This window comes from Palaemon carinicauda, chromosome 4 (genome assembly GCF_036898095.1).
Source record: "Palaemon carinicauda isolate YSFRI2023 chromosome 4, ASM3689809v2, whole genome shotgun sequence".
NCBI classification, from domain to species: Eukaryota; Metazoa; Arthropoda; class Malacostraca; order Decapoda; family Palaemonidae; genus Palaemon; species Palaemon carinicauda.
Genome location: NC_090728.1, coordinates 101,917,991 through 101,937,601, shown reverse-complemented (window position 1 = coordinate 101,937,601; position 19,611 = coordinate 101,917,991). Strand labels below are relative to the sequence as shown.

General features: G+C 40.5%; 1 protein-coding gene across 1 annotated transcript in view; it reads left to right on the top strand.

Moving 5' to 3' along the window:
- Positions 1 to 19,611, top strand: part of LOC137640084 (5-oxoprolinase) — a 547,197-nt gene that overhangs the window by 381,588 nt on the left and 145,998 nt on the right. Inside the window, exons 15-16 of the mRNA XM_068372538.1 lie at positions 1,677 to 1,789; positions 12,458 to 12,614. Coding sequence (XP_068228639.1) covers positions 1,677 to 1,789; positions 12,458 to 12,614 — 270 coding nt within the window. The remainder of the gene's footprint in view (positions 1 to 1,676; positions 1,790 to 12,457; positions 12,615 to 19,611) is intronic.

Here is a 19,611-nt window from a genome sequence, read left to right as displayed (position 1 = left end):
AAGCCATCTTTACCCTTTTGATCAAGAAGGAAGTTTTTTAGCCTGGCACTGTCATTCTGACCATTGAAGCATCAAGCAAACTGTAGTCAAGAAGGAAACCTAAAGGATCTAATACTGCCTCTGAAAAAGGTTTTAGGCCATACTTGTATGGCATTAGGATAACCTCTTTTGGGGTTTGCATTAAAGAATGGGGTCTTAGAGCCTCCATCATGATTCAGGAAATGCTGCAAGATTTTCAAATTCTATATTGAATGGAAGATCCGTACTTGTATGCCGAAAAATATTCAACTTGTGCAAGAAGGCAAAGCCATCGAAGGATCGCCAAGGATTTCCCACTAGGTGCTCCTCCTCTATATCCATAGAAGCCTCAGCTTCCGCCACCAAACCCGGAAGACTTGGATTAGGTCATAAAGCCTTCACTGGAATTTTTCTATGAGCTCAATAAACTGAAGATCTAACCACTGCTGGAGATGGAGCAGGAGGGGGCCAAGAACTCCCTGAATGGTAGCAGTTAGAGTGGGCTCACCTTAGAGGGAGCAAATCGAATCCTCTACCATCTTTATGATAACCCGAGGCCTCCACTGGAGACCCAAACTGCCCAAATCCTGGGGTACTGAAACCTACCTAGTAGAAACCTGGGTCAGAGCTGGCCTAGTGGGTTGACTAACCACTTGTGTAGCACTCTAGGAATATCTTCTTGGGATGACCAAAATCTCTTCTGAGAAGCCAGAAAGTAAAGGTTCCTCTTTAGGATCTTAATTGTCCTCTAACCCTAAATCTACAACTTGAAAGGGCACCTGGTCCGCAATGACCCCTCCCCCCAAAGCCCTTTACTACCAAATCTATTACCGCTGGGCAGATGAGATCTCAAGTTCCTTACTGGCCAAATACTTGGTGGAACTGATGATCTTAGCAAAACCTTTCACCCCTATTGAAAGAAGAAAACTGGTACTTTCTCACAAGTTTGTTACAAGTGGATCCTTATTCTGTGTGGATTGGAGTAATGTACAGTATATTGCACTTGAACAGTAATTTACCCTGATAGGCTCATTTTTCTTCCTCCAGTTCAGGAAATACTACTTTCATTATGTCTTACAGAGTCCTCTCCTCTGTTCCCCCAACTGCTTTGTTTTCTCCCTTTTACCTTTCACCTTTTTATTTTGTTATCTTGGTATTTAGCTATCAAATTTTTTATTGTAATATGATTTTCACTTCTCGTTTCAGAAAAAAAATATTTTTATAAGCTAAAGTAATGATAACTACCAGTGGAAATGAGCATCCAACCCAAGAAACTAATGTATTTCATAAAATGCATACTGTAATCCTGGTTCTTGCATTTCAAATAGCCATCCTCACATCATTTCCTCCATTTATGTTACAGTCTGGCTCAGTGATTTTTTTTTTTAATCAGATGTATATTTATCTGGCAGCCTTAAATTTGTTGGTCATCTTATTCCAGAGTTATCCATATAAGTACATCATTTGTTATATTATGAAATAGGGTAGATACCCCGAGCATTTCATGGTACTAGTAACTACAGTATATGTTGTACAAAATGACAGTTTAAATGAACTTGCATCAATAAATCACGTTTTTCCTCTCAAAATGTGTCCATATTCGATTTTTAGGAGCGTTTCAATAATAATAAATTTACTAAGTTTGTATTCTTTTTTAGATACAGGCACTGGGGGACAATTTAAGAGATGGGGATGTTCTTTTGTCAAATCATCCATGTGCTGGAGGTTCTCATTTACCGGACCTTACTGTTATCACACCAGTTTTTCGAAGGTACAGTATGTGTTAAAGTTTACTCGCCTTGTATTAACCTCAAGGTAAATATCGAGTCTTTTAAGTTTTTACTCTTTCTAAGTTGGATAAATCATAGTGTATTGCTTTGTGTCATAATATAAGTTTTGTGTAAGGTATGAAATGTTCTTTGGGTTATTCAATAAGAATATATTTTAGCCGTTTTTCTAAGAAAAAAAAATAATGTCAACGTATTTTTAATGGTAGACAAACGTTAGGCTATAATCCATATTACATGTGTAAGTAACATTCATGTTATTTTACAATATATGATATTCAATTTTCAGGTTTCCTGGTATGTTTTTATGTTACAAAGCATTTGAGTTTCAAATTGTATGTTCAAGTACTGCAGTGTTAATTCTTTAATGGTGGCAAACTTGGGAAGACATTTTTGCTTACAGAAGACAACAGGAGAAAAAAAGGTTGAAAAGAGAGAATTTGTATTCATAATCTTAAATATTTTGAGTGCATGTTATTAATTTTATCATTTACATACTTGCATACAATATTTTTTATATCTATGGTAATAACCCAAGACTTTAACAACTGTATTGAGAGAAAACAGATTGGGATTCCAGATGTCCATTATGAATGGTTCTAATTTAAATGCACGCTGTAGCTCTTTTGAGATTAATTGCTGAAAACGGGTGGTAAATTACTACTTGAAGGATTTTAAAATACTGGTGTCAAGTGAGTTGATGCCCAATTTACCATAATAGCAAACTCAGCCCGCATTTTCTAGTAGAGGTGATGATTGAGGGTCAGTGAGAAAGAGAAACGGCTGCAGCAGAGACTTTTAACAGGTTTTAATCTGGGAGACCTTACTCGATAACCTTGACTTATGAAGTTACAAGAGGCTTGTGTCTTTGTGGAACCTGCGGATATTCCATGTTGACAAAAAACTGGAATGGTCTACTAACAGCTAAAGCAGGTCTAGGTATCAGTTTTCCTGTGGCCATAAAGTAACAATCATCGTCGTTATGTGCTCGGAGGTTCTGATTTTTGCTAACACATGCCTAAATGAAAGAAAGACAGAAACGAGGTTATCCCGGGTGTGGAACATGGTTTCCAGCTTCCATGCTGCATGATCCAGCTTCACTAAGCATTGCAACCAAAACCTGTAGTTTGGTCTCGTTTTAAAGAAGTCCTGAAAAATCGCCTACAGACAGTTCTTTGAAAACAGATCTTTGAAAACAATAACTTTGAAGCAAATACTTCGTAGTAGAATATCTTCGACAGGCCAATTACTCCGAATCACAAATTCAGAGCAATTTTAGGAAACTAGCAAGTCTCTCTCTCTCTCTCTCTCTCTCTCTCTCTCTCTCTCTCTCTCTCTCTCTCTCTCTCTCTCTCTCTCTTTCAAAGTGAAAACACTCAACTTGAAGATGGCTGAATTTGTGAAGAGCTCGAAAGGAAAGCCATTGCTCCTTTTATACGGATATCTTTTTTGTAAAAGATAGGATAGAGAAGAGCGAAACATACTGGAAATGCAAAGATTTTGAAAATCAGTATAAAAAACCAAACAATAACGGTAGACAATGAGGTAAGGACTGTTTCAAGAGAACATAATCACGCATGCGATGTTGCAAGCCTGGAATATATAAATTTATGATTGAAGTTTTTATTACTCCTTTTAATATTGTTAAACTCATGATTGTTACTAATAGTATTTTTAGTCATATCATCAGACAATAAAATAGTAAATTGAAAAAATATAAAAACATATCTAACATGTACTGTATAACATTTGAAGAAAGTGTGTGCAGACAACTTTTCTATGATATGGTATTCTAAGTAAAATACTTTCGAAGGGAATGCACTTTGAAGTTTCTGATTTCGATGAAATGTCCGTAAATCCTGGAAAATAGTCCCATAGCTGTGAGAGAGCCTTTCAGATCTCTGGATGCAGTGGCCCCTCAGAAAGAGAACTTTAGTTTCCTTTTTTGTCTGTTAGGGATGTGCCACCTTTCTGACATTGAACTTAGAATCCTACATGAAAATTATCTCTGACAACAAAGAGTTTTGGATTTTGTTCCCTAAAATAAGTGATATTGGAGGAGTTCTTTGCCATAATTTCACTGGCCTGACTTTTTTTTTTTGCAGAATTGGCAAATGACCAAGAACAAGACACACTGTCTTTCAGTTTCAAGGTGATATACATATACAGTACTTGTCTACCTCTCAGCAAGTCCGTGTCACATGCTGACCAAGATGCAATTGAGCTCCCAACATTGGTTGTAACACACCACACTTGACTTGTTGGTTTTTAAGTATGCTACATGGTGTATGTACCGGTACCAAGAAAAATTGGCTGTTAAGACCCAGTTAGAAATTATTTCTATTTCTTTCTCTCTCTGACACTACAAAACGGATTTTGAGCAAAGTGAAAAATCTATTTTTGGGTGAGAGTGCCATGTCGTCCTGATGGAAGGGTTCCTTTAGGTAGCCTTCTAAATGAAATTTGCTACAGTGATACTCCCAGATAAATAAACCGTAGGCCTCCAGGATTCTAACTCCTGGCGCGAGTATCCAATTAAGAATATCGCATAATATCAGGGGAGGTATTTTTTAGATATGACACATAGCAATCTTCACCCCGAATAGATTTAACTCTTTGATGTAAGGGGGAAGAGTGGCAAAAGAAGGGGGTGCCGATCTAGGTACCCGGTGGACCTCATATCCGTACTACTACCGCGCGCCATTCCTTTTCTTGTCGTTAAGCAGAAATAGCCGCAGATAGAGTAATTTCGGGTGGGGTCAGCAAAATGGTGGGTCCATCAGGACGACATGGCACTCTCACCCAAAAATAGATTTTTCACTTTGCTCAAAATCCGTTTTTTGGGCTCAGGCCATGTCGTCCTGATGGAAGCATACCAGAGAATTAACTCAAAATTACTATAGCTGTGGGTTTATGTATGTGCCTTCTACCTTGAATGGATTTCCTTATCTGGTCTCCTAGACCTGTATGTGAAATTCCAGGTAACTGTCATTTCCACTAAGCCTGGAACTGGCTTAGTGCTTCCTGCCCCCTGCAGGGAAAGTGTCGACTTCGATTATAAGGATTCAAGGTTTGTATTTCCCTAGGAACAAAAGGGAAAACTTTAGAGCTTACCTTTTACTTAGCATGGAAATCTGTATACTGATTTCAAGTTCTATGCCCTTATAGGGATAAAATAAAACTGGCATGTTTTATTTGTATGTAACTGAGGTAGCAGTAATAAGACTCAGATACGTTTTAGTATCTTTATTTTGCAACTAAATTATCAAATGTAGTTACAATAAAGTATGAATCTGATCCAGCATTAATACACATCAGGGTCCATATTTTCTCTTGTAGAAAAAATATATAATTTCATTATCAGAATAATGCCACTCAATGGAGATGTGAAACCAAATCTGTCTGACTTGCTCAGATTTTGGACATGCTTAAATACTGTGATGCAAACGTTCACTCGGCACTGGTGTTATTGGTCACCTATATGGAACAGTGTGTTAATCATCATTATGTTTTGCACTAGAAGGTACGTATACCCAAGCATCCGATGCACTGTAAAGTCCCAAAACAGTCCACTGTTCATCGCAGCACTAGACGACGGGTTTAATGACACTACCAGCCGCCACCACAAAATGTTTTATTTCATGTACTTGTTCGCATAGTGTTTGTAGAAGACCCTGGATGATCTCCACCCAGTGTATGATCGGAGTTTTTCAAAGTCCATATGTTGAAAGAAGTTCAACGAAGAAGCAACTTTCCTCGGATCGTGACCTGTGGGTGTACTGTCAGGATCCGCTCTGCGAATAAAGTAGGTGAACTTCGCTCTCAGTTGTCTTAGGGATAGGTTTGATCCTAAGGTTTCGCCTCTGAAGAGCTGTCCTCCCTTGAAGTCTGAAGTTCTTCAAAGATTTACCTTAAGACACTCTACTGGGCACAGAGAGGCAGATTTTCCAAGGACCCCACCTCTTAGTGGGTAGCTCATTCTTAGCAAGAAAGGCAGGATCAGGAAAGAGGTTCAGTTCTCCTGTGTCTAAGAACTGAATGTGGCCTTCGTTTCTGGATAAGGCCACTATTCACTAACTCTAGCCCCTGAGGCTATTGCAAACAGAAAAATGACTTTCTGTGTTAGATCTTTTAGAGTACAATCCTCATTGGTTAGGTTCGAAGCATAGTGCAAGACTTTGTCCAAAGACCACGTGATGGGCTTTGGTTGGGTTGCTGGCTTGAGTCTAGCGCATGCTTTTGGGATCTTATTGAAGATTTCACTAGAGAGGTCCACTTCAAAGGCGTATAGAAGTGGTCTAATCAGGGCCGACTTACACAAGGTAATCGTAGTAGAAGCCAGGCCTTGTTCATGTAGGTATATGAAGAATGCGAGACAGAAATCTATCGATATTTCTGTCGATTTCCTTGTTTTCACAAAGGAAACCCATTTCCTCCATGGCGATTCTTATTGTCTCCTAGTCGAACTTGACTTATGCTCTTCGATGAAGTCAACTTTTTTCTTCGGAATTCCAAACTTTTTGTTAGGCGCTAGGGCGAGGAAATCATGAGATGTAGGCTGTTGGTTCTTGAGGATGATGCGTAGACAGTCGACTTCTGGACCAGTTGTGATTATACTGGATCTGGCAGAAGAAACAGCTTCAGTTTCAATTTTAGAACTTGGGGGAACCAATTGCTTTTGGGCCCCATGGGGGCCACTACTGCTGCTGTCCCTCTGAAGGATCTTAGCTTGTCAAGGACTCTTAGCAGGAGATTGGTTGGTGGAAACAGGTAAATGCGATTCCACCTTTTCCAGTTGAGGTACATGGCGTCCATCGCTTCTGCTTGAGGGTCCATATATGGGGCTACGTAACAAGGTAGTTTCTTGTTGTCGCTCATTGCAAAGAGGTCGATCTGCAGTTCCGGGACTTTTTCCGAGATGAAGGAGAATGAGTCTGCATCTAGGGACCATTCATTCTCTATGGGCTTTCGCCTGGATAGATCGTCTGCCGTCACATTGCGGAACCCTTGTAGGTGAACTGCTGATATGCGCCATCCCTTCTTTCTTGCCAGGTAGGAGATGACTAGTATCACATGGTTGATGTGAGGCGATCTTGAGCCTTGTCGATTTAGACATTTTACTATCACGTCGTTTTCCAGGACCAATCTGATGTGGATTGCTTTGCGAGGGGATAGTTTCTTCAACATCAGGAAAACTGCCATAGCTTCCAAAATGTTGATGTGAAAGGTTTTGAACTGGTGCAACCAATTCCCTTGCACTTTTCTCTCGTGAGAATGGCCTCCCCATCCTTCCAAGGAGGCATCCATGTGTATCACCACTGATGGTTGTGGTGGATGCATGGGAATTGTCCATGCTAGTCTCTTGGCTGTTGACCACGTCCTTAACTGCATTCGCAACAGGGTCGGGGTTAACCTTAGTTGATCTCTTCGAGCGTTTGATGCGTATCTTCTCCAGACTCCTGACGCATCTTTTACACATGCTTCTAGCACCGGGTCTGTCACTGCTGCAAACTGGAGAGAGCCCAATACTCTTTCCTGGTGGCGTCTTGAAATCTTCTTGTGACGGATTAGTCTCTTGACAGATCCCGCTATCTCTCTCCTCTTCTTGGATGGAATGGAGAGGTGGTGTGACTTCAAGTCCCATTGGATTCCTAACCATTGGAACTTCTGAGCTGGAGAAAGGCGAGACTTCTTGCAGTTGATCTTGAAGCCCAGGTGTTCCAGGAACTGGATCACCTTTTTGGCTGCCTACAGACAAGTAGTCTTGGATGCTGCCCACACCAGCCAATTGTTTAAATATGCTACCACTTGGACTCCTTCGGAGCGTAGCTGCTGGACGATCCTTGGGGCTGTGTTGAGTCCAAAGGGCATTGCTCTGAAAACAAACTACTTCTTCTGTAGCTTGAATTCTAGGTAGGAGGAGAAAGGGCGACTGACTGGAAGGTGCCAGTAAGCATCTGCTAGGTCTATTGAGACTGTGTACGCCCCTTTTGGTAGAAGGGTCCTTATGTGTTGCAAAGTAAGCATTCGGAACTTGTTGTTCTCGATGAACTTGTTGAGTGGAGACAAGTCTAGAATGGCTCTGAGTTTGTCTGAGTTTTTCTTGGGAATACAAAACAGCCTTCCGTGGAATTTGATGGACTTCGCTATCCTTATTACCTTCTTGTTCAAGAGTTCTGAGGTATATTCTTCTAACCAGGGTGTGGGGTATGTGAAGAATTCTGGAAAATGGGATGGAGTTCTGTTCCATTTCCACCGGTGTCCATTCGTGATTAGGTTGTGGACCCAGGGATCGAAGGTCTAGCGATCCCAAAAGTGATACAGTCTGCCCCCTACCTGGAGCCCCTCATTGCTTGGGGGTCCTGAGTACTTCTTTCCGTGACCACGTCCTTCTTGGCCCCGAGAGGAGTTTCCGGAGGAACTTCGCCTTGGGCCTTTTCCTTTCTGACTAGGGCAAAAGGAAGTCGACTGCCTCTCAAATCCAGGGTTAAATGCTGCCGACTGGGCTACTAGTTGTTGAAGAACCATCTGGAAGGTGGTCTGAGGTATCGTGGTCATGGTCTGAGGCATCGTGGTCATGGTCACGGCAGGAAGTTGTGCAGGTCTGCGTGGTCTCCTTGCCTTTTTATTCTTAGGCTGGGGACCTCCGTCTGAGGAAGATATCCTCTTTGAGCTCATGCCCCACTTTTGGAGAAGGTTCCTGTTCTCCGTGGCTGCTCTGGCTATGATCTCTTGGATCAGTTTCTGTGGGAAAAGGTCCTTACCCCAGATGCTCGAGGTAATCAGCTTCCTGGGTTCGTGTTTTACGGTCGCTGAGACAAAAACGAACTCTCTGCTGGCTCTCCTTGCTCTGAGGAAAGCATATAAGTCTTTCACAAGGGTCCCCATGTAAGACTTAGCCAGGATTATGTACATTTCTAGGGCGTTATGTAGACTTGCGCTCATTTCCAGGCAGTTCTGATGAGAAAGGGAGGCCGCAAGTCTCTCCTTCGTCTCCTGTTCCCTCCTCAGAAGATGGTCTGGCAACTTCGGAAGGTTCTCATTGAACTGCTGGCCTGCTATCTCTGAATCTAACTTAGAGACGGAGAAGGTTAGGTGGACATCTTTCCACTTCTCCTCATAGGCAGGCATTGCTAGAGAGAATGGTTTGCATTCCTCTAGGGTTGGGCAGGGTTTGCTCTCGTCGACTGCCTTGACGCTAAGTCTAGTGCTTTCTCCAAAAAGGGGAAAGAGATGGAGGAAGGAGCAAGAAAGGTGGGGTGTCTCTTGCTCAGTGCTGAGACTTTGGTGTTGGTGTACAGGCTCCTTTCAAGGCTTTCAGGAGGATGGCTTGCATCTTGTCATGCACGAAGACAATGACTTCTTTGGGTACCGTTTCCTCACAGGCTGCATGTTCATCCCGCAGTCTCAGGTAACAGTCTGGGTAAGCTCAAAAGCTAGGCCAGAACTCGAGATCTTCAATCAGTTTGGCCCCCAACTTCTCTGAGACGAATAATTTCCCATTCATCATGGGCATATGCTCCGCATATCTCCAGGGGTTGGTTTCGGAGCAGTGAGGGAGATCCAACACTCTAAGGGGCTTCTTAGTGGAGCCCCTGGTAGGTCCAGGGTGGTCCGCCCTTTCCTGCAGCAGTATCTGTTGCTGCTTGATTGACTGCTTCATCGTTTCCTTTTCCTTCTGGAACAATTCCATTATCCGTTGGATCTACGTGAGGATCGCTTTGTTCTTGTCAAACTGTGCAACTGGTTGAGGAGTTGGGGCTGAAGAGGTTGACGGCATAGGTTGGTATGCTGTCACGGCGAACTGAGGGTCTTTGGTTCCTGTTGAAATGGATCCTTCTTCCTCCGCTTGTGGATGTTCCACGTCTTCTTCGGGGCCTCCTTGCAGTAGGTCCTGCTCCGTGTCAGTGGACATTTCTGTCATCCTTTCTTGGTGGATGTCCATGCCTTCCAGTGCCTTATTTATGTCCGCGTCGTTCTTCAGTTGTACGAGAGGCGGCTGGACCTGTTCCTGGGGCACTACCGCATTTGATAGAGCCTTGGGGAACATAAGGCACCTTAGGGAGTCGTTGGGTAAGTACGGTCCCGGAGAGTTCTTTTGGAACCCTCTTACCCATTTGCGAAGGGTCTCCCTCGCTGTGTCCCTAGTCTTTATGTTGACTGGGAGGGCTTCTCCGAAGCCGGTGGCCAGCAGGGTTGAGCAGGTGGGGCAACCCTTTGGGTCCCAATACTTAAGGACTCCTGACACGATGCAGCAGGGGGCATGAGTCCTGCACATCGTGTGTCCACAAAAGTCTTTGCCCTTGTGGTTGCAGAACAATGCTGCACACTTCTCCATCGGCTCCTCCTGTAAAGGAAAAGGGCTCAGGGAGTATCATGTTTTTTAAATCATTGATATAAAAGCATACATTTTTATTAACAATAGTAATCACTATTGTTATAGTAGCTTAGGATAGTAAGCTTGAAAGGAAGTAGAGAAGACACATATCTGTGTTTTCTCTCCCAGGCCATTGCTGAGACCTCCATTAGTAATAATATTTGGTTTCCCTGGTAGGGAGAATACAAGGTAGAAGAAACTCTAGGAACTAGAGTTAGAGTTAGTAAGTGTCTATACTAACATTATGCACTTGTAGTATATATTAATACTGATCGGTGATTTTTTAGGGTCCTTATGATCGAAAAAACCATCTGCGTGTTGAGGGAGTACTCAGCCTCAACATAATATCATGGTCCCAACAGTTGACTGCGATAGGAAACACAGAGTATGTTAGAAAACATGTGTACTACTGTATAGTTGTATACTGTAGTTTAGCCAGCGGCACTGCCTGGGTTAGGTTAGTACTGTACCTGGCAGCACTAACTGATAGAGAGAGAAAAAGCATTAAGGAAGGAGAGTTTCCTATTGTTATGGTTTATCACAACAATTGGAAGTGTAGGAGGACTATCAAGCCACCTACTGTCTCCTTGCCAGAATGAGAGTTCCAATGGAAGGGGTAAGAATCTGTCTGATTCTGGCTTCCACCCATCCACAAAAAGCATGTCGCCGGCTATGCCGCCGCCGGCAATAATTGTGGATGGCAGTCCAAGAGAGGGCTGAGGACTTCCCAAAGTATGTTAGAATTCTCGCCGGCAGCCGTCAGGAGCCTACTCAATCTTCCCCCCAATAATATTCACTTCCTGTGAAGGAAGGAAGTGAGGGGGAAGGTGGCTGAGGCGGCTGAACTAACTGCTACTGCCAGGGTACCAGCCGGTAACGCAGTCAACCTAGCAAGCCGGGATGACTGTTAGAATACCGGTGAAAGAGTATTGTGACAGCTATGACGTCACTAAAGGACAGAAGGGGGAAGTGTAAGGGTCTTATAGTTCATTGAAATGAGAGGTGGCGGCAAGTATGCCACCTACCTTCAACAGTGAACTGAGAAAGCATGGCCTCCTGTACTGACGACATCGTCGGCGGCAGAGGAAACATGGTTCCTTTGCTGACGACATCGTCGGCGGCAAGAAAAGGGCACCCTGAGTTAGTTACTATCTAAATCAAAGCCGGAGGTGGCAAGAACTCTGTTCTATAAGTCGGCGATGAAGAAAGACAGTAGTTGCCGCCTGTAGCGGCGCCGGCACTCAAGGAGGGAGGAAGGGTTTAGCCTCTTTTTTTCTGAGAGAGAATGTATATCGTAACTTATCCATAGATTCTAGAGAATGTAAATTCTCATCCGAATCAATAAGGAACGATAGGGCGAGGCTAAACGTGGGGAAATACTTTACTAACGTATATATGAGCGAGAGTAGCCTAGCTCTGGTAGGATCCCCGGCCAAGGTTGGTACTGTCGGGGTTCCCGCTGCGTACGATAAGTAAAGTTACATAATAGGAAGACGAATACGTAATACAGTATACATGTATGCAAAATCTTCACTTGTATAATTTGCCTAACTAGCTAATATTATAGCTTAATACCGGGAATTGTCACCCTACTGACTAAATAAATGCAATTGTAACGGGCGACTGCAGTCGTAAAATGGATGCCTCCGGTTCTCGGCAATGCTCAACCAAACACACTTAGATTATACACAGGAAAGAATTAATACTCAAGTTTCCAGAAGATGAAGATGCTGGAGATTGCACGATGAATATTCCGATAACTTGTAACAAAACACCGGGTTGACGTGGGAGAACACCTAGCTTAGAGCGCTACAAGGAAAGGAATAGCACGCGGTAGGAGTGCAGATAGGAGGTCCACTGGGTACCTAGATTGGCACCCCCTTCTTTTGCCGATCTTCCCCTTTACATCAAAGAGTTAAATCTATTCGGGGTGAAGATTGCTATGTGTCGTATCTAAAAAATACGTCCCCTGATATTATGCGATATCCTTAATTGGATACTCGTACCAGGAGTTAGAATCCTGGAGACCTTTGGTTTATTTCTCTGGGAGTATCACTGTAGCAAATATCCCATAGAAGCCTACCTAAAGGAACCCTTCCATCAGGACAACATGGCCCGATCCCAAAAAATAAGTATTGTAATAATTTTGCATGATGAAATAATTCATTCCATATGATGTGTAAGGCAATTTAACACATATTTTTGTGTCCATTATGCTCTTTTGCTATCAATTGTCAACTTAAAAGTAACCTAAACATTCTCTTGAAATTTTCAGGGATGTACGACGTCCTGTTTTCTATGTTGCTAGCCGTGGTCACCATGCTGATATTGGTGGTATAACTCCTGGATCTATGCCTCCACATTCCACATCCATTCATCAAGAGGGAGCAGTGTTTATGACATTTAAATTAGTTGACCGAGGAACTTTTCAAGTAGGTGTGAATTTGATTGAAAAAACTTTCCGATACATTTATGTAACCCTAAATGAATACTTATTTTTTGGAAATATTTGCTAAAAATCACAGTATCCTCCAAGGAAAACGAGATTTACATCTAGGTGAGGGCAGGTATTGGACCAAATATGAAATTTATACAGAAAACAGATAGCAGCCGCGTATTCATAGGACTGGTCAAGCAAACGTTTAGTACCTAGCAAGCATTCAACTTGTTTACAAGTATCAGGAGCTTTCCCAATAAACTTTTTTCTTTCAGCATACTGATGGTGATCAGTAAATGCTCTTGAATTTTTTTTTCATAAAAAGGGATTTCTATACAATTTTCAATTAAAATAAACTCCTCTATCATAATTATTACAGATAGTCTTTAAGGTATGAACATATGATTTATGAACTTTCAGATTTACAAATGCAAGCTTCCACAAGTTAGGAATATGTTTGTAAACTCTCTGGAATTATAATTTTTGAAATTGGCGCCACTCCTGACTAGGTCCCGATGTCGATGCTGCCACCCAAACCTCCTTTATTCAAAATTAATTGTGTTTGCTATTGTGATCCTTGTAGCTGTTTGTGTGTAATGCCTCCACCGTATTTTTGTCTTATTTCTGTAAATCACAATACAGTAACATTAACTATGGCTGATAAGCAGATTATTAGTAGTCGTGGAAAGGGCAAGCCATTATCAAGAAACTACATAGCTGTGAGAAGATGGCAAATATCGGGTGTGCATATCAAGTAAATAAGTCAACAATTTGTACGATTCATAAGATGACAATGAGTTATCCAATAACAGCCGGTTATTACAGGGTGTCGGCTAACTCGTCTCCCTTCATCATATCTGTGTCACTGAAAGAAAATGCTTTAGAAACGTAAGTTACAATATTTCATGTTTTTTATATAATATTCACAGTACAGTAATACCTTAACATACGAGCATAATTTGTTCCAGGACCGAGCTCGTATATCAACTTGCTCGAATCTCAAGTCATTTTTCTCACGTAGAATAACTGAAAAAAATTAATGCATTCCCGCCCTCTTAAAATCACCGAAATCAATAATATAACAATGGAAAAACATGTTTTTGATTGCTATGGTACTTACATACAATCACAAAATAATAAAAATGATTGCTGAATGTGATTTGGAATAAAATTTTATTTTATTATGTAGTTCTTACTTTCGAGACAGATAATAGTGACTAAGGGCAGTGTGTACAGAGGAGGAAGAAGGGAAGGAGAGAGTTGGACGGTACTGTATAATAAAGATTACCAAGATGATAAGAGGGAGATGGTATGGGCATGTATTAAGGATGGTAAGGAGGAAGTGAGGAGTGCTTTGGAGGTACTGTACTTGTAAGGAGGAGAAGATCAAGAGGGAGGCAGAGAATTAGATGGCAAAATAAGGTGAATTCTGATATGGAGAGAAGAGGTTTGGTGGAAGAGGATGCCTTTGATCGAAGGTAGTGGAGAGGCCCCATCAGGCAACTGACCCCTTAATGTAGGGATAATTATGGGGAAGAAGTATTTACATTGTTCCTTACACTATGTAGTGCAACAGTTAAACTTAAGATTAACTTGACTGAACTTAGCTTACTAATTTTTAGAAGAATTTTATTCTTATTTACTTTTTTAATTTTTTATTATTTTTTTTCTTACTGTTCTTCATAAGTCTTTGCTCTTTTATGCCTCACTTTCACTTGTTACAGGACTTTAAAAAAATACCTATCCTAGGAGCTTTGTTTCTGTCTCCCTTACTTAGACATGTTTAGACATTTGGAAGGCCTTGTGCTTTTAAGGAGACCGTCCCCCATGGTGTTTTGACATAACAACTTTCAGAAATCGAAAATTGTTTTATTGCTTCTATGTATGCGTAAACATATCGTACATGCTCCCCAGAAGTTTCAGCCAATTATTTTTACAAATAACGAAGATAAAGTGGTCTTTAAATGATGACGTCATCCTTACTGTGTCGTCTGCATGACTGAGTTTGACAAAATCGTCTTTTTGTGTGTATTTTTGCATCTTTATACCAATTTTTTTACTTATGTTTCAAGATATCGTACGTCTGGCAGAAATGGAAGGCATTTGTAGAGCGTAGTTGAACGAAATCTACTCCTACGAGAACAGCAGCCATAGTTTCTAAAGACGTATAGAAGTTATAATGCATGTGTTTGTTTACTTGAAGTTCGTATGTAGATTGTGGTTTCACAACGTCCTCGGGAACTTTATAGCAAGGCCAATGTTACCTAAGGTCATAAAAAGAACAAATAGTCAATCATTTTCCGAACAATGAAGATATAGCGGTCTTTAAATGATGACGTCATCCTTACTGCGTCGTCTGCATGACTGAGTAGTGACTGGTACTCAGTAAATCTGAAGGATAAATTTTCCAGTTGAAGTCTCTATAACTTTCCATCTAAAGGTTTACCCGAGTTTGCGCATGCGCAGCAGATGAACTGTGACGTTTTGTTTTTGTTGTCTGTTGTTACGATCCTCGTGGGGATCGAACCAGGTTCTGTTGAATTGATTAATGAAATGGGGACTTTTCAACTACAATAAGCAATCAAACAAAAGGAAATATAGAAAGAAAACTCGCAAAAGAAAACATAATTTTATTTACAACTAGTCAAAGGTAAATGTTTCTTGATTGAGTACTTAGGAAGCACTGAACTAAACAAAGAAAATCATTTGATTAAACTACACTTCAGCAAATAGGGGAACAGTCAAGATAGTAGATAGATAATACAAAAAAAATACTACTCTTCACAGCAGCTCTTGATGGTTGACAGGAACGTAGATATTTCAGGTCCAGGCGTTTCGTGGTCGGTAATGAGGGCGGGGGGCAACTCGTTCTGACATCTCGGACAAAGCTGGTTACGTCTGCATTCTGGTCCTTACGTCTGCTCTTCTTCCCTGAGCTTGTTCTCCCTCTCTCTCTCTCTCTCTCTCTCTTGTTCTTACTCCTGTTCTGTCTTTCGTACTCTCCTTTCTCTCATTCGCGTGGAAGTTTATATATCCCTGTATGGGAGGGGTTGACTATGGACAGTTCCATATAAGGAAATTTTCTCGTTTCTTCATCCTCATTGGTGTTCCTTAAAACCATGCCTCTGATAACACCTAGACGAACGCTCTGCTGGTGTAATCAAAATCCATATCGCCCTATAATTGAAGCGAGGCATCTGTTTACCTCCAGCTAATGTATATTCTTCGGCAACAAACTCTGTTCTTCTTGTCCTATGGTTCTCCTCATAACGTTGACGCCTTGGTCTTCAGACAGGGGATCGTTATGCCTAAGGACGCCAGCCTAGGCACATATCTTGACGGTGAAAGTTTTGTAAACACTGGCGGGACCTCCTCTCTCTCTGTTTCTCAAGAGTAGAAAATTCACATGTTTTAACATTCTTTTCTATATTATTCTATCTACCCATGACACGTCCCCCTAAAAGAGAAAAAAAAGGAAAATCTACTGATTTTATCTTTTTTTCAAACGAAATTATCAAAGGAGAAAATCACTTATCCCTAAACTGAGAGACAATTACTTCATTACCCTCGTATCATGTAACTAAAACCAAAACACACTCTTACGTGTTGCTAGATGAAAAACAAAACAAAAACAGAAAGAAAACAAACGTCCATATCATTCTGAAAAGTCTCTAGAAAGACTGTTAGCTATTACATTATTCTTTCCCTTTATATGAACTATCTTTAAATAATAATCTTGTAATTCCAAACTCCAATGCATGAGACGTTTATTCTTATTCTTAAACGTATCTAAGTAAACTAATGGATTGTGATCAGTATACACAGTTAAAACATGACCACTACGTACATAAATCTCAAAATGTTGTAAAGTTGATACTAAACTAAACAATTCCTTCTCAATGGTTGAATAATTCTGCTGTGCTTTATTTAACTTCTTCGAATAATAAGCTACAGGGTGCTTGGTCCCGTTCACTTCTTGTAACAGAACTCCTCCTATTCCAATATCACTTGCATCTATCGCTAAATTAAATTCCTTGCTAAAATCGGGCAACATTAGTACGGGCTCGTGAATCATTATGGCCTTTAACTTATTGAAAGCTTCGATACATCCATTATCAAATACAAAACTTCGTCCTTTCTTGAAAAGATTAGTTATTGGAGCACTTATTTCTGAAAAATTAGGAACAAATCGGCGGAAATATGAAATCATTCCAATGAATCTCATTGCCTGTTTTTTACTGGTAGGGATTGGGAAGTTGATGATAGCTTCTATGTTCCCATCTTTTGGACAAATCTTACCTTGACCCACTTTATGACCCAAATATGTGATCGAGGTTTTTCCGAATTCACATTTCTTCAGATTTAAAACAAGTTTTGCTTTTTCAAGGACTGCTAATACTTTAGCCAAAATGCATAAATGTTGCTCCCACGTATCTGAAAATATTACAAGTACATCCAAATACACAATACAGTTATCAATTCCATTTAAAACTCTATTCATTAATCTTTGAAAAGTACTCGCTGCATTTCGTAGACCAAAAGCCATAACTTTGGGTTCATAACTACCGAAAGGTGTTATGAAAGCAGATATTTTCTGTGCTCGACTACTTAAAGGTACTTGCCAATAACCTTTGGCCAAATCAAGTTTAGAAATAAACTTAGCATTTCCTATTTTATCTAAACAATCTTCTATCCTGGGGAGAGGAAAATTACTTTGTTTCGTAACACTATTCACTTTTCTGAAATCAATACACAGCCTATCTGATCCATCTTCCTTCTTAACAAGAACTATTGGAGAACACCAGTCGCTTTCGCTAGGAACAATCAAACCATTGTCTAGCATATACTTAATTTCCTGTCGAACTGAATTTGCTTTTTCTGGGCTTAGACGGTAAGGGCTTTGTCTAATGGGTTTTGTGTCCTGCAACTCAATATCGTGTTCTAGAAGATTAGTCAAACCCAATTTATCACTAACAGTTTCTGGATAATTTGAAAACACATTCAATAATTCCCTTGTTTTTTCTTCCTCTAAGCTAGAATTAAACAACGTGAAATTATTAAGAACATCAGAGTTCTTCTCAAAAGTAATCTCTCTCTGCGACACGGTTACAACTGGCATTGGACGTTCATTATATTTCTTTAGCAAGTTGATGTGCAACCACTTAGCTCTACGCCTACCCATATCAATTAAGTAATTCAAATTTCCCCTTTTTTCTATGATAGGAAATGGACCTTCGAACTTATACGATAATGAGGGACCTTCTTTCTGGACTAATACTAAGACTTTAGCACCCACATGGAAAATTCTGTCTTTAGCTTTGAGATCGTACTTTCTTTTAGTTTCCCCTTGACGGTTGCTCTCATTTTCTTTTGCCATCTGCCAGGCTTTCCTTAAATCCTCTTTGTGATCCTCGATATTCTGTATATAATCCTTTCTACCTTCTTCTTGCATTCACTTACACTTTGAAATTTCTTTAGGTCCTTTAGCAGTGAGACCGAACAACAAATCAAAAGGACTAAATCCCGTGGTGTCATTAGGAGTTAATCGTAAAGCCAACAAGACAAAAGGTAACTTTTCTTCCCAATCATGTTCAAAATTATTACACAACTTCTTTAAGCAACTTTTCAACGTTTGATGAAAACGTTCAACAATTCCTTGTGATTCAGGGTGGTACGGGGTGGAAGTTACAAGTTTAATCCCCAACTCTTTCATTTTATCTCTGAAATACTTTGATACAAAATTGCTACCATTATCACTCTGTATAATGCAAGGAAGTCCAAATTTAGAGAAATAGTTCAGCAAGCGTTTAACTACAGTTTTTGCATTGCAATTTCTTACTGGGATTGCTTCTGGATATCGTGTTAGTCTATCAATGATTGTTAATAGATAGATATTCCCTCCCTTACTTCTGGGCAAAGGGCCTACGATATCAATTACGACATTCTCAAAAGGTTCTCCTACCGATGGGATATTACATAATGGAGCCCTGGGAATTACTTGATTAGGTTTGCCAGCCATTTGACATTCGTGACAACTTAAAACATATCTCTTCACATCACTTTTCATTTTAGGCCAAAAGTACGTTTAATTATACACTTGAATGTTTTATTTACTCCTAAATGTCCTTGTTCATCATGTGCTAATTTCAAAATTGATTCACGAAGTTTCCTAGGAGTTACTAATTGCTCTATGACCTCCTCTTTGCTACCTGTCTTAGGACGATCATAGCGACACAAAAGTTCGTCTTTTAGACTAAATGTTTCCTTACAAACATTTTCAGGTTCATCATCCAATTCACATTCAAAAATTCTAGTTAGTGTTTCATCTTCCCTCTGCATCTTAACTAGTTCATCCTTATTCAATATGCTAGTTTCTGAAACACTAATCTGTACATCACTTCTTTCGACAGCTACATCATCATCTCTGCTCACATCATCAACATTTGTAGAGTCAGTTTCCTCAGCTACACGCATGCTAAGCTCATCATCACTGCCTATATTACCTACGTTCGAATCCTCGAACAACCTATGACCGTAGTCAATATCTGTATCTAATCCTGACCTGGTTACTATCATGTCAGGCACTTGAACTTCACTTAAAATAGGATTCACACACTTGGAGGTAGTTAAATCATTGCCAACAATAATGTCAAGGCCGTCTACGGGCAAAGTATCCACGACTGCTAGTTTTACATCTCCTGTTACTAACTGACTTTCCAATTTCATCTTTAACAAAGGACAAACTACACAAGTGTTCGGAAACCCACCTAGCATAACTTTTTCTTTCATGCTGATTATTACATTCCTTGGTACACTCTCTCTCCTAACGAGTGATACGGCCGCTCCCGTATCTCTAAGCAAAACTACTTCCCTTGAATCACCTCCTTTAAGAGAAGAAATTAAACCTTCAGACAAAAATTCACCATAATGTTTCCTAGTTTCTTTCAAGAGACTATTCCTTCCTGAAGAAAGATTCTTAACTAGTGACACAG